Genomic DNA, 14968 nt, shown 5'->3' with positions numbered 1-14968 from the left:
GCACACCAGCATACTTGTGATTTATGATTTATGCTTGTGATTAAACATAGTTGTTTGCCTTGCTGGACTGTTTCACATCTCTTGCCTCAGCATTTTTTGGGGCAGTAGTGTGGTGAGAAGCACAGACAGAGCTGGATTCAGCTGCTCTGAATATAAAGGCTGAATCTGTCCAGTGTATAAAGACAGTCACTTCAGTCATCTTCTGTAATGTCTGATGAGGGCTTGTTGCAATTTGCTTGCCTTGAATATTTCTTCCTCTCTCAGATTTTGTAGAAGTGCACCAGGTCCCATGAATGTTGTTGGTGTTTTCCTGTAGTAAAGCACTTTGTTTAGCCAATGTTCACTCAGATTTTTTGCCTGTCACTAACCCAGTTCTTCTGACTGGCTTGGAAGGGTGTAAATAGCAAGAGCCAAGAGCCAACTCCTGCAGAGTCACTGCATAACTGTGACTGTATTCATAGTGTAAGATTTATTCATATTCATAGTGTAAGAGTTACCACTCTAGTATTCAATGAGGTGCTTTGGAAGCCTTTTGTGTATTCTTGTGCATGACCATCAATAAACACACAGTCTGTAAGCACTGTGATGTTCTACATGTGATGTCTACCTAAGTGTATTACATTTAAATAACACAGTTGTCCACTAGATTAATTTGAGAGAAATACCTCACAATATCTGCATTATGTCATAATTAATTTGAAAGTTCTATCGAATTGAAATATCACTTTCCATTGTCTCTGTCTGCAGTTTGCAAGTGATAGTAGCAGATTTGTTTGTAGGGCAGCCATGGCTGTGTAATTACATGGTCACAAATGACCATCTGTTGTTTCAGTCTTTGTCTGATTATTTACTTTGCAGCTTGCATGGTAGCAACGTGGTATTAACAGCTATAATGAAAAATTGATTGAGATAAATGTGTTATTAATAGCCTTTTATAAGTAGTACATAAACTACAGGGGTATCTTAATAAAGTGCATTTTCAGTGGCATCTGTCTCTTGCTATGGGATAGGGCCAGATTCTGAGGTGCTAAAAAATGTGCACACTTAACTGGAACAGGATTGAACCATCTTTATAAGTCTGCTAACCAGTTTCATAATGTTATTTATTTAACCTGGTAATATGTTACATCAACAGGCAATATCATCAAAATAGGACAACATAGGAAAGATACAAGTGACACAATATAAAGATGTCCTCTATTTCCTGGTAGAAATTGTCTGATGTAATTAGACTGGGCTAATGGATGAAATAGTGCAAACAATCTAAGACAAAGCTCCAGTAGCTGATAATAGAGGCTGAAGAACTGTTCACTTTGAGAACATCGTGATTTAATCTCCAACCTGCCAAAGCCCTAATATTGGGGCTTAAAATGTATTTGTGAAAATGTAACTGCTTCAAGCAGCACTAAAATATTATTTATACCACAGGTGTAACACCATCAGCTGCCATTCCACAGGTATTCTTCATTCTGCTAAAATTCAAAGCGCAACTTCAACCTGCAGCATGCAATTTTCACTTTTTATTTCCTGAGTGCAAAGGAAAAGATTCCAAGTGCAAGTATTTTTTGTCCTAATCACTGAAATGTTGTCTAAAAACCAATCAACCACCACCTTCCCTATTTTAATTACCCCTAAAACTTCCACAAAAAATTCACTGCAGCATACTTATCAATGTGAAATAATAGATTAAGTTAACTTCTATCCTTCAAATTTAACTAAAAAGGGTGGTTCTAAATTAGCTTCATTTGGATCTCCTTCTGTCTCTAAATGAGCACTTACAGGTTAAACATCAGGAATTAATGCTATGGAAATGGGCCCATTTTCTGTGATAGCTGAAAGAACCTTCACATCCCCTTCAAGGCGAAATAGACAAAAAAAGTCTTCTCAGAAATGGTCAGACATTTATTTTTATGTGAAATCTAAAAATCTAAAACTCCCTTTTAAACCTGCATATCTGTTTTAGAGAGGATTTTGTATAGACCTTCACTTGCATATGTGCTCTGCAGTCTTTATGATTTGCAGAAAAAACTGATGTTAGAGTGCTGGTCTGGAAGAGTTGATTGCATCTTCACACATTTCCTGAGTGAATGAATTTACAGACTCTTTAGATTACCCTTGAATCTCACTCTGGATGTCACTGAATGTTGGCAGAATACAGACTCTTGAGTTTACTGGCAAAATCTTTCAGCAAGTCAGAGGTGATGTTAGGAGCAGCAGGGATAAATCAGAGGCAGTGCACTACCAGAAAGGAGCTTGAGCCAGCAGTGAGCCCTTCCCTCTCCCAGTTAGGGACTCAGATTAGTTTGCTTCAAAAGGTAGAAGGAAGCTCATTCCTTTCATGTAAAGGATGAGGCAGAAGGAGACACAACTGTGGCTGGATCACTCCCTGTGTGTGGGAGGCAGCAATTCTGTACTTTCAAAGATTTCTGTTTTGTGGCTCCTGATGTAGAGGAAAGCATGATAGCCATGAGGTTATGGATGCTGGGGGATCAATTCATCAGTTCAACATGTTGAAGCATGAAGAATGGACTTCTGGGCACAAGATTTGAGAGGCAGAAAACTTATGGAGAAAGACAGAATCTTATTTTTTTATTGCATGATCACTCCAATCACATTTTCAAAAGCCTCTATATGGTTTATAAAATAAAAGCTTCCATGTAAACTTTGGCAAGGCTCAGATTTTCCTTCTGTCTGAGGAATGTCATATGTGAAGCTGCTGGTGAATTAATTTCTATAAAGCAATAAATTTTCAGCAAGAAAGGCAAAGCCTGTTCCATACTAGCCACCAGCCTACAAGTTCAACTCAGAAGTTCAACTTCTTGCCCTAAATTTTCTACCTGTGAAGGGAGCATGGGGTTTTGCTAATGCTGAATGTTTAAAGATCATTAAATATTCACATCCAGTGGTGTTACAGACTGCAGAGAAATTCCTGAATCCCTTCGTCTCACAGAAAAGAATCATTTTAATTGCAGGATTAATAGTTTAATCAGAATGTCCATGCATATCTGTGTCTTTCTTTAAATAGAACTGAATTAAGAAGTACAATCTTATGTGAAATATGATTACAATTTAAAAAAAAAAAAAGAAATTAGATTAAAATTTTGGGGAAAACAAAGAAAATTGTGTGCAACTAAAAGCTGATCAAGAGACCTTTTTGTGCCAAAATGCTTTGCATAAATGTGTATTCTGATCATTACCATGGTAACTGCATCATGTAGAACTTAACTTATCTCTAGGGTACTGAACTTTATTGAAGGAGCACAAACAGACAGCATCTTCTTACTGAAGGAAAGTATAATCTTCTATTCAAAAGGCTAGTGCTTATTCCCAAAGATAAGAGTTCTAAAAACACAGGAATGTAAAAAAGAATCCAAGAAAACAAGAAAATTTTTACCATATAACTGTGGTTATTGAAGAGCTTTAGGTACAATGCTGTTTTCAATACATATATCCTGGCCTTTTTTCTGTACCACTTGGCCTGTCAGTAGAAAACCTTCTTAAAAATAGGGGTCATCACTTCAGTATTTCCAGTCATAATCCTTTATTCTGTATACAAAATACAATTTTACGTGAAATATAAAAGTTCTGCTAATAGTGAAAATAGTTTTGAGTTATCACTTTGGTATTTAATTTGTATATAGTTTTTGGCCTCTGAAGCTTTACAGAGGTAGAAATCCAGTAACAAAATACACAGAGGTAAATTTTTGCACTGGGCAAATTTATTTCTTGCATAACCTCAAGTTTGCATTTGCTAAGAGAGTCAAGCAAGAGTTTACTGAGCAAAGCCCCCTTGGTCTTCTGGTGAGCCTCATCCTTCCCTGCCATGTCATGAGCTGCTGTCTCATGTATTTCTACCAAGGCCCAGGGGCTTTCCTGGCTTGAGAGAGTTAGAAAGAGGTGATCCCACTGCAGGGCACAAAAGAACTTGCAGTCACAGTCCCTAAGCACAGTGAGGAAGATGCTGTGGCATAACTGAAGTCAGTGGGGAGATGAAGGGAAGGAAGAGGCAGAGAGCAAACCCAGCACTTTGCAACATTGAATTTTCAATGTGAAATTTATTTACTATTTATTAGTGGGTGAATAATAGCAAATATTCTAGAATTTAGTGTAACAGCTCAGTGTACCCATCCAAATTTCACTCTTCTGCTGTGTCATGTCAAATCTGTTAGTCATAAGGAAGCTCTGTATCTTCAGGATAAATTCTTGGTTCCTTCAAGCAAGAAATGTGAATGGTTGGGGGTTTGGGTTTGTTTTGTTTGGTTTTTTGTTTTTTTTTTTTGGTTTTTTTTGATAGAGATGTGGATCAATATAGAGGAAGCAGAGAGGATGATAACAGTTTTCCCTCCTCCCTGTTTGTTGGATTTCTCCATGTATCAGAAGTAACTCAGTTGCTGAGACATGAGCACACTGTGCAGAACAGCAATGTGGTGCAGGTTTTCCTGATCTTTTCAGGCAGTTCAGTTGCCTCCTTGAAACTTCAATAAAATTGTTCCGTTGTACTATTTTTAGATCTTACAGTCATTTAAGTGGCTGATGATTTCTGTCTGTATGGTCATATATGTTTTCACATGTAGTTACCTTTTGGCATGGAATTTATTTCAACTGTTCCTATTACTGTACATGCTTGTATGGAAAACAGAATATATAGCAGCAGGGCTATGCTGAAATGAGAAAGAGGTTAGGAGCTAATATTTAAATTTTTTTCTAGTTCTTTCTCATTATTTCTGCCTCCTTTTTCTCCCCCTTTCTCATCCCCTCTCTGCTCATGGTCCTGTTCAGGGATCCCTGCAGAGACTCTGCAAGCTGCTGTGAACCAAGTCCAGACACACCAGCCCCTGAACTGGCAGCATCTGCCAGCTCATAATACACACTTGTCTCATTCTCTTATTTCTGCTTCCTTACCTCAAGCAGCAGCAGTGATGAAGGCTTTATCCTCCCTTGTCTAATGTGACAGACAAGTCCCAGAGAAAATTACAAAAAGTTTCTGTTGATGGTATTTGCTGCTATCTTCAAGTTTGGAGCTATAGTACTAAATATAAACAAAATGCATGGAATTTTTTTTTTTCCTTTACTCATCAATTATTTTGTTTTAAGTGGAGCAAAAATGAACACTGGTTCAAATAAATCATTATAATAGATTTGTGTTAGCTTTATTCAGCAATTCTCTGTATTCCTTAAACATTTATGTTCTTTCCAATTATAGCAATATTTTACTTGTCACTGCAAAATGTCAGGTTATTGCTTCAAAGGTAACCTCATTTTATATAATCAGATGCAGACTTAGCTGATGTAATAAAGCACTGGAGATTGGATAAAATTCCAATTACTGCTTCCATAGTAATGAATAACAATTACTAACATAACAAAGATGTTAGCATTTCAGAGGTGTTGGTACTTTGTTTTCCTTTCAATGATAAACACACCAGTTTCTTGGAGACAAAGTGATAATAACACTATTAGATTTTATAATTCTTTTTGAGGGGGGATGCAAAGAGTCATTTATTTTTAAAATTCTGTAGCTAAGTTTATAATTTTCCTAAAATATGTCTGAAAATAATCTGGATTTATTAGTGCAAATAGCACTGATACCATTGCCAGAAGTCAACCTTGCATGTGTATAGCAGAGAGGGAACTACAGCAGGATATTCCTGAAAACTCAAAGGATATAGCATAATAGCAGGCAAAAATGCTGGCCTGTCATTAAATTTGAAATTGCATTCTCGTGACAGGCTAACAGAGTGCAACACAAACTAATATTCACATTATTTTAAATCCAGGTGTCAAATTTTTTCATTAAACAGGTTCTTAGAAAACAAATGTTTTTATATCTCCATTTCCTAACACAGCTTCTGGTATTAAAGATACTATCTATGGTGGATTAAATAACTAATTTTAATGCAATTGTTAAATACATTTATAAATTCCATTTAAAAATCCATTTGCTCTTGCCTTTATGAAGTAAGATTCTTGTAAAACTTTTATCCATTTATTGAGTTGCTTAATTGTCCACTCTTTTTTTAGGTTGGCATAGTACTGCATTACTCTACACTCTCTACTATGCTGTGGATTGGAGTAACTGCCAGGAATATTTATAAGCAAGTCACAAAAAAACCTCAGCCCTGCCAAAACAGTGACCAACCTTCTTATCCAAAGCAGCCCCTACTCAGGTATGGAATTTTTGTTGTTCTATTTTCTTAATGTCTTCCTAGAATATACCAATTATAAACAAACTGTCACTCTTATTTCTGCATTCTTTGCTTTTTATGGACTGTAAATAGCATCCATAAAGAATGTAGCTTAGATGTGTACAAAAATCTGAGTATTTATTGCATGCTGATAGTTTACTCAGGAGACAGAAACATGCAGAACTGGTATTGGCTAAGTTGAGATACCTTTATCTGAACAGGAAGAATTGAAATGTTTCTGTTGGTTTCTTATGGAGGGAAAAAAAAAATCCCCAAAACCAGAAACTGTCTTGATTCCAAGCCTTACTTAATCATTACAACCTGTGCTATAATGACCCTTTATCTCTGAGATGTATTTCATTATTTTATTTATTACTATTTAGTATTTTATTTATTATCTGAGATGTGATGCTATTACAGGAGCCACTGGAACTCTGTGCTCCCTGTCAGCCCTTGCTGGAGCAGACTCACAAATGTCTCTGATGGCATTGCAGGTGTAAGACTGTAGGAGTTCTTGCCAGATGCCTCTGAGATGCTGAGAATCCAAAATAGTCAGTCTGCACAAGGAAAAAAAAGAAAAATGTCAAACCCTAGCAAAACCTTACCACAAAACTAGGATTCCCAGCCAAAGGCATGAGAAGATTAATTCATCTTTTTTTTAGCTTAGCTATCAAAAAAGTACATATTAGCCAAAGTTGTTGTCCCTATACAGATTTTGGAGGGAGATAGAAAAATAACCTCCAGAGAGCAATTCCTCCTATTCATCTTGGATGTTTGTGTGAGGACAGGATTAATTTCCTTATGGAGGTGCCTCTCTTTTCCCACGGATCATGGACAATATGAATTGTCAATTTAGCATAAAGACTTCCATTCTACAGTGGAGGTCAGGAAATGGGAATTCTACTCTTTATGTCTTCTCTGAGAAAAATCCACAGTGTTTTCTTTAAAACAGACGTAGATTATTTTATTTTAAACACAGAATTTTTAGCAAGTAGCACTTATAGATGACTGTGTGATGTTGTTACAACTTGTTAAAAGTCTGTAGGAAGATGAATTGAGTTTTTCTGTCTAATTCTACAGAGTCATATTTTTACTAACATGATTTTAGTTAGAAAACTAGCTAGTTTTCTTCTTTTTAAAACACTTTATTTCTGGAGATGAAATTGATTAAAGTTAACATAAAATGTGTATTGTGATAGGAAGGAATGCCATATTGATCCTTAGCTTTGTTAGGTGTAAGCAAGAGGATGGTGTTTCACTGAGAGTGCCTGACTTTGCCAATCCATGATTTACTGCACCATTCTTCAGAGATGAGAATTTCTCTCCTTCAGTTACCAGCTCATGGCAAAATGAGTAATTGCCAATTTTCAAATGCTGCATTGTGACTATTAAGGTAGAAAATTGTTACAAGTTACATAGACCCAGGATAGTGTATGTTCTTCAAATTCAAATCTTGTTTGAGTTGGAAAACAATAGACAGTCAGGTTACAGGAAAGATTACTCTAATTAGAATCTTTGTTGTACCAGTCATGTTGAGGTTCCCAGACAGTGAAAATAAATAGCAGCTATTTTAAGTTTAGCAATAGAAATGATAAACCACCTTCTAGCTGTAAGAGAACATGGATATAATTGTTTAATAGCTAAGTAAAATTATTCCAAGCTATTTTTCTCACACAGGGCACCATGTATCTTAGAGACACAGGCACTGGAATGTCTAATACAATTTTACAATGGTTAGCACTAGATACAAAATAGTAAAAATCAGTTTCACTTCATGTAGAAAACAGGCATAGTATATGTAAAATTAAGAATCTCTTTAAGCAAGAAAATGCTAAACTCATAATTAGTAGCTGTTTGTTCTTTTGGGATGATAATGATAATTTCTGGGGGCATTTTACCTTTCCTGGTTTTAATGAAGTCTGAATTATTCTTTGTCATAATATTTCCATAAAATCCATTTAGGATGCTTACATTTCAATGCAGTCATTTATAAGAAATGTTTTAACTAGTCAGTCTTCTTGTGCCTTTATACATGTTGTTCCTCAGGTACCTAGGGGAAAACATCTGAGTTTGGATGAGGGGGTGTTAATTTGTCTCCATTTGACATCAGTAGGTGACTAAATAGTGTCAAGTTCATTCAAATGGAGATGGAGTTGGGCTTTCCTGTATGTCAGGACTGTCAGTGAAAGGAGGAAAATGATTCAGCCTATGAGGCACTTTTAAACAAGATGTACTTTTTCATTGATCCTTCTCTATAAACTCAGTTTCGTTGAATACAAATATATGAAAATATAAATGCAAAAATATGGAAACTCTACACTCAGCTGTTGTCCTTCAGTATTCTTTGGTAATGGTTGCATTTGATAGATGGTGTTTCCAGTTTAGATGTGAGTGTTTCTGTATTCCTTATATGTGCACTTGCTGTGTGAGACATGGGGGTATCTTTTGTGAATAGATCCCATTACTGGGATCTAATGCCAAATCTCTAATGCCAAAAATCAGTACCTAAATCTATCACGTGGAATTTACCAAGAAATCATTAAAATTGTCTCACCACCTTTGTTTCACCAAGCTTGGCCCATTGTAGAAGTAGCTGAAATAGTGAAAAAATATCAGAATATCTAGAAGGAGACCTTACATGTTGGAAGGAAAGGATGTAGGCTTGTAAGAGTTGCTTTGTTTCCCTGCCTGCTGTTTGCATATTCATTTCCAGAAGCAAGACAAATGAGGTGCCCTTGATCTTTTTTTCCTACTGCTCTATGAGCTGTAGCAATAAGTACCCTATTATGTAAAGCTGTGGTTCTTTATAAGTTTTCTCTCTTCTAGATAGAGTGATCAAATATGAAACATTTTTGCAGTCTAATTTTACTTCATGGCAATATGATTTTAAATATTGCCTCTTTTTACATGTTAATCATGTATTATGAGATACATTATGTACACTTCACATTATGCAGTATATATTTTATTATATATATTATTCATGAAATATATATTATCTGTTAATTACAGAGTTAAACCCCTGAGGGCCTATCACTTTGATGACTGGAACCAACTGTAACAATTTTGGCATTTTTCTCTAAATGTGCCTGGATGCTAATGAGATGGATCAAATTAATGCATCATTGAGTTTTGTGTATTGAAATTCTGAACCTTAGCACTTCAACAGATAATGAAATTACTTCCTGTAAAATATACTCTCTGGTATTCTTAATAGAAATAAATAATTCTATCTGTTCATCCTCTGTGGACATTTGTTAAACCTGGCAGAGTTTAGCTTCTGACTCATCTGAAGGCAGATTTTGCCAGCAAAGGCAAAGGGGCATGCAAGATTCAGCTATTACTGCAATGAACAAAACTTCTTACAGCCCAAGCTGAGGCACAGGTACTGCTGGTTTTTGTGCCTACTCTGTAAATGCATTTTTCCTGTAATGCTCTGCACACATACAGATTAGACAGGAGTACAAAGCAGCAGAAAATACTTCTGAAAGATATTCTGTTAAAATAATTTCTTCCTAGAGTGACAGAAAAAAAAAATCAGGTTACTTGCATTTTCAATAAGATAGCTAGTGAGCACAATTGCATTCTAAACATTTAAAATAAAAAATAAATAAGCTGGTAGCTGGACCAGAGATTGGTGATAAGGAGACAGATAATTAAGTTTTATCTCAAGGTTAGGTACAAATATATCTCCTGATGTTCTCCCACCTCTTTTATTCAATGAATGTCTTGCAAGATAACTAATATGGCAGTCTTCAGATTACAGAGTCCAATATCCCATATCTGTCATGAAAAAATATCAATGTGCATAAGTAAGGTTGCAGAAGCAACAGCAAAATGGATAACACTGATGTCGCTGTCTCTGTTGAACTTCATCTTATTTTTTATGTAACATATTTTGATAAGCTTTTTAAAATGTTCTTTCTAAAATTGCAGGGCTGTTAGGAAATGTACCTCATGCAGTGCTTTAGAAAAATTGTATATCTAGCTTTAGTAGCAATTTCAGAATGGATTGTCCCTTTGCTTTGAATTCAAAGTAGTAGCCTTAGTATTGTGGCTAAAAAATCATAACTGGGACAAATTGAAACAGTTCTCAGCAGCACACACAGAGTCCCTACAGTCAATACCACTGGCTTCAGTACCCTTCTCTTACTGTTTTCAACCTTAAATTTAAAAGTTCTCAATAATTTTCAGAATGAGAAAGCTGATTTCATTTTTCACATATTTTGAAATGTCGTCATTGTCCTTTAAAGCTGCCCACAGGGCAGACCTAGAGTTGGGAATGGGAGTAGTTTGGTCAAACTGTCCTAATCTGCTGATGGTGTTTACCTGTGTGTGGGTGTCTGCTATTCTACATGAGCTTGTATATGGGCAGGTTTCTGTACATCATACATGCACTTCCAGAGTACAGAGCAATGTCTTGAGAGCAGCAATGGAAGGAGTCTTTCTTTCAGTGTTCGTGGTGTAGTGGTGGCTAAGCCACGCCCTGAGCTCCTACAAGGTGTGGCAGTGATGCTCTTGCATCCTCCCCCCTCCTTGGCTCTTCACATTCATTCCCAAGCTCATTATTTCTCTCAGCTACTCAGACATTAATCAGTAGCACCCAGCTAAACAGTACTAAGTATCTTTGAGACACTGAATTGCACTCTAAATCCTTTCACTGCAAAAAGAAGAAACCACACTAAACTTTCAAATACAAGAAAATCCTCTCCTTGTGTTATTGCTGACTGTGAGGAGGCTCTTGCCTTGCAGTGAGGGGATTTCACAGACTTGCATGATGCCACAGGGGTCATGGCATCCACTCAGTGCTTTGTTCACAGTGTTAACCCTGCTTGTCTCAGGACGAACATTTAGCTGCTTGATCTGAATTCTGACAAGCTGGAAACCAACACATGGGCTCAAGTGAATCTATTGCTGTGTTTGCCTAACTGCTAAGAGAGCCTGGCAGGAAATGTTGTGACTTCCATCACAAATTGATTATGTGGAAATTTTTTACTGAATAAGTTACCAATAAAGCAGACTGTGTCTTGAATATGAGTTGCACACAGCAATGCTCAGTATGTCATTAGAAGTTGTCTTGTGGTGTTTTTGCACCATAATGGAGATACTGAAAACATTCCAGTTATAAAGACCAAAGACTTCTTACATTTAGTTTATAAAGAATGATTATGTCCAGAGAAAAACCCTAGAATAAAAAAAAACTAATGCTTTCTAATATTCCTGAGGCTGAAAGGGTCTTCAGAAAATGATCTTTGCTAATGTCATCATTTATAACAAGTTGGCTTCAATTTATTGCAGCATGATAGTGGTGTAATGGGGCATCAACATTTGACTATGACAAGAAATACTTTGTTAAACATCAAGTTTGCCAGTGTGCTATTTTTTTGGCCATGCCCTTTTCTGAATCTTCAGACTGAATCATATGGAAGCAATTAACTCACATTCTGACAGAGACATTACTTGTCCCCTTGACACCATCAGCTCCAAAATGCAGTTAAGTTCTAGTGCATTTTTAATTAGTGCTGGCTCTCATGAATTTGTTTCTTCTAGTATGAAACAGTGATTGAGAGAGAGGGAGAGAGAAAGAGGTCAGATGAAAATCATCATTTGCAATCCACTGTTTTCTTCTTCATGATATGCTCTTCAATATTATCTCATAGAGATTTGATCCATGAAATCCCATCTTTCCTTCCCACAGAGAACATACCAAACTTCCTCTATAAAGTATAAATTTAGGCCTGATTATCCCAAGGCATCATCTGCCTTTTTCTTAAAAATTCTCTCTCTATGGTTTGAGTATGTTGAATTAAATGGGAAGTGCCACAGGGCAGAATTCTCAGGAGCCTTGAGGAGATCTCTGCAGTTCACTCTCTACTATTAGCATAGACCCAGTTGTGTCATTGCAGGGTAAGTGAAAATGATTTCTCCCTGCAAGTAAGGTTTTCAGCAGCTGGATGAACCATGGCATGGTGAGCCAACAGTCTCTCTGAAAATCTGCTCAGGAAGTTGGCTGTAATTTAATTGCTTGATTGTATCTTTTGCTTAGAGAACAGAATATTTTGATGTGAGCAGGGTCAGTCATCAGAAAGTTTATCTCACATTCTGGTGTTATAATCGACATTTTTTCTTTTAGATATGAGAAGTTAAGACTAGAAATGTGTATTATTAGATAATTTGAAAATTGTGTTGTAATTTTTTGCAATCCTCATATATTCTCAAGGCTGCTTATCACCTCCACACTTTCAAGTTCCCAAAAACAACAAAGTGTGTAACAGCTGTATTTATCAAATGGCTTGGGTTGGGAGGGACATTAAAGATAATCTAGTGATATTTCTTAGATATTATTGAAAAACACTATTCCCATGTTTCTTGTTTTAATATTTATCATATTTCCCTGGAAGCAGAAAGGCCATATTGCTGAAATAGCTTTTCTAAATGTTTTGTATTTGATAAAAATTGAATGTAAGAGAAGCTGTGTTTCCCTTCCAGCTATTGTGTTCATTTTATTCACCAAAGTAAGGCTTATATTCACAATATCAAAATAAGTTATTATATGGTTATATATATATATATATACATATATATAGGATATTAAAATAATATAAGTATAACAACCTTTTTAAAGTTGTAGTTTGACTTAATTATAGAGCTAATATTTAGAACAATGCTACATTGCTTCTGAAGGCAATTTTATGAACTGCCATTCAAAGATGACACAACAAGTAATGCAGCAGTACCAACAGAAATGGTGATCATTGTTGACAGATTGTTCTCTGTCTTACCAGCCCACCAACTTAGCCAAGTTCTCAAAAAACAAAACAAATTTTAAAAAAAGCCCCGAACCAACCAAAAACCAAACCAAATCAACCAAAAACTCCACTCAAACAAAAAGAATTAAAATGCTGGAAGGAACCTTAGCCAGAACAAACAGAAGAGTTCTGCCCCTTGAGGTATAAAAGCTAGAGATAATGGAAAAGAGGAGCTTAAAAACAAAACAGGAAGTTTAACTCTGTGTATCAGAGTTAAAGGGAGAGACAGGATTGCTGAACCTAAATGTACTTGGAATTTGGTTTGATACTCCAAGGACATATTGATATTACATGCCATTTAACATGATCACCCTTAAATGCTGATATATGCTCAGATAGAGTCAAGGATATAACTGAAAGGTCTAGAGTAGTAAAGGGTATAAAATTGTCATGAGGGCAACATTTTCATTAATTCTTTTTACTGAATTTCAACTTGAAGCTAATTTTATTTCCATCAGATGGGGATAAAATTATCTTTGATCAAAGACAACACTTAAAACAGGTTTGTATTAATTGTTCTACACGAGAAAATTTCCAGTAAAATGAAAATACTAAAATATTATTGAGGTCCACAGTAGCAATATATTGCCATTGTTATCCTGAGAAAGTTGTTGCACTTCACACAGGCCATGTAAATCCTCATTACTGACATTGTTGGATTGCCAGGGTAGTGTCATAGCATGGAGGCATTTTCCTGCCAACTCTTAATGAAACAGGAGAAGTGATTAGAACTTTTCCTCTCCATCTTCAATGTGAGCAACTGAATTATGGAGTCACTAACACCAAGATGGTAACAGAGCCACCTGCCCAGCTTGTGGTTCCTCTTCATCTGGTTCATGAATCAAAATTCCAAAAGTTCATTCTCATGGAGTAGCTGGCAATACTGTTCTTCAAAACTGACCTGGATGCACTGCCTAGTACTTTAATGATCCCCAGGGAATAGGATCCTCCTTCATGTGAACTTATTTCAAGAGCATGTCAAAATCAAAGTAGAAGCATTTTGTTGTTGTCATAATTACATTAGCTAAGGTACAGGCAAGGTACACACAATGCTGATGCTTTTTGGTGTATAAATACAATAATACCAAATATTTAAGAGATGTTGAGGTAGAAGGTGAAGTTTTATCCTCTCTTTTTAAAGAAGTGTGTCTGAACTGCTTAGTATAGATGAAAAGAAATGGGTTATGATTATTGAAAAAGAAACAAATGTCAGCTTACTACTTGTAAACAGGATATTAAACAGCATAGCAAGTGACATAGATCCATTCAACTGAAACTCTCTCCAGTGCTGGAGCTATTGACAAACAGCCAAAAAAAGAAAATGACCACACATGAGTGATATCTGGGTATTTAATGAGGAAATTATGGGCTTGGGATAGAAATTTTAACTATATGAGTTACAGCATTTGCAAGCTTTCAAAATTCAAAGCTTCCTGAAGACTTAAAATGAATTGTGTGATATTTTCAGCTTTGAAAGGCTTGAACTGCAACATGCTGATCTGCAGAATTAAATTGAATTTTCAGCTTCTTTTATCCTGAGTTCAGATCTAGGTATTTCCTGGAAATTCAGAATTCTTGTCATACTATCCCTTGCCTCAGTAGCTTCTAGCATTTGAGCTACTCATATACATAATTGTAGAGGGTAAGTTAGAGGGTGGGTAAGCTTGATAAAATGCTCCATGCTTTGATATGCTGCTCCAGGCAAAATGTAAAATGCTGATTGGAAATTTTACAAGTTCAAGGATTTTTAGAAGATAATATATTCAGACTCCAGTGGGGGCTTTGTAGAAAACTTTATCAGATTTGAAGGAACTAAATATTTTCTCAGATGATTCTCTGGTGTCATAAAGATTAAATTTGATTATGCAAAAAATGCTGTAAAGATAAATGCATAAGATCACTTCAAGTGCGCTTACTGTAATTGTATGGACAAAAAACTAAGCATTCCCATCTGCATTAAATTATATTCACCAC

General features: G+C 35.9%; 1 protein-coding gene across 2 annotated transcripts in view; it reads left to right on the top strand.

Annotated features, from left to right (window-relative positions):
* Positions 1-14968, top strand: part of ADGRA1 (adhesion G protein-coupled receptor A1) — a 251979-nt gene that overhangs the window by 214195 nt on the left and 22816 nt on the right. For both annotated transcript variants that reach the window (XM_079312915.1, XM_079312916.1), the window contains one exon: positions 6022-6167. In XM_079312915.1, the coding sequence (XP_079169041.1) occupies positions 6022-6167 (146 nt within the window). The remainder of the gene's footprint in view (positions 1-6021; positions 6168-14968) is intronic.

The sequence above is a fragment of the Erithacus rubecula genome (assembly GCF_903797595.1).
Source record: "Erithacus rubecula genome assembly, chromosome: 9".
Classification (NCBI taxonomy): domain Eukaryota; kingdom Metazoa; phylum Chordata; class Aves; order Passeriformes; family Muscicapidae; genus Erithacus; species Erithacus rubecula.
The sequence above is the reverse complement of the archived record's forward strand: the minus strand, read 5'-3'. Positions and strand labels throughout refer to the sequence as shown.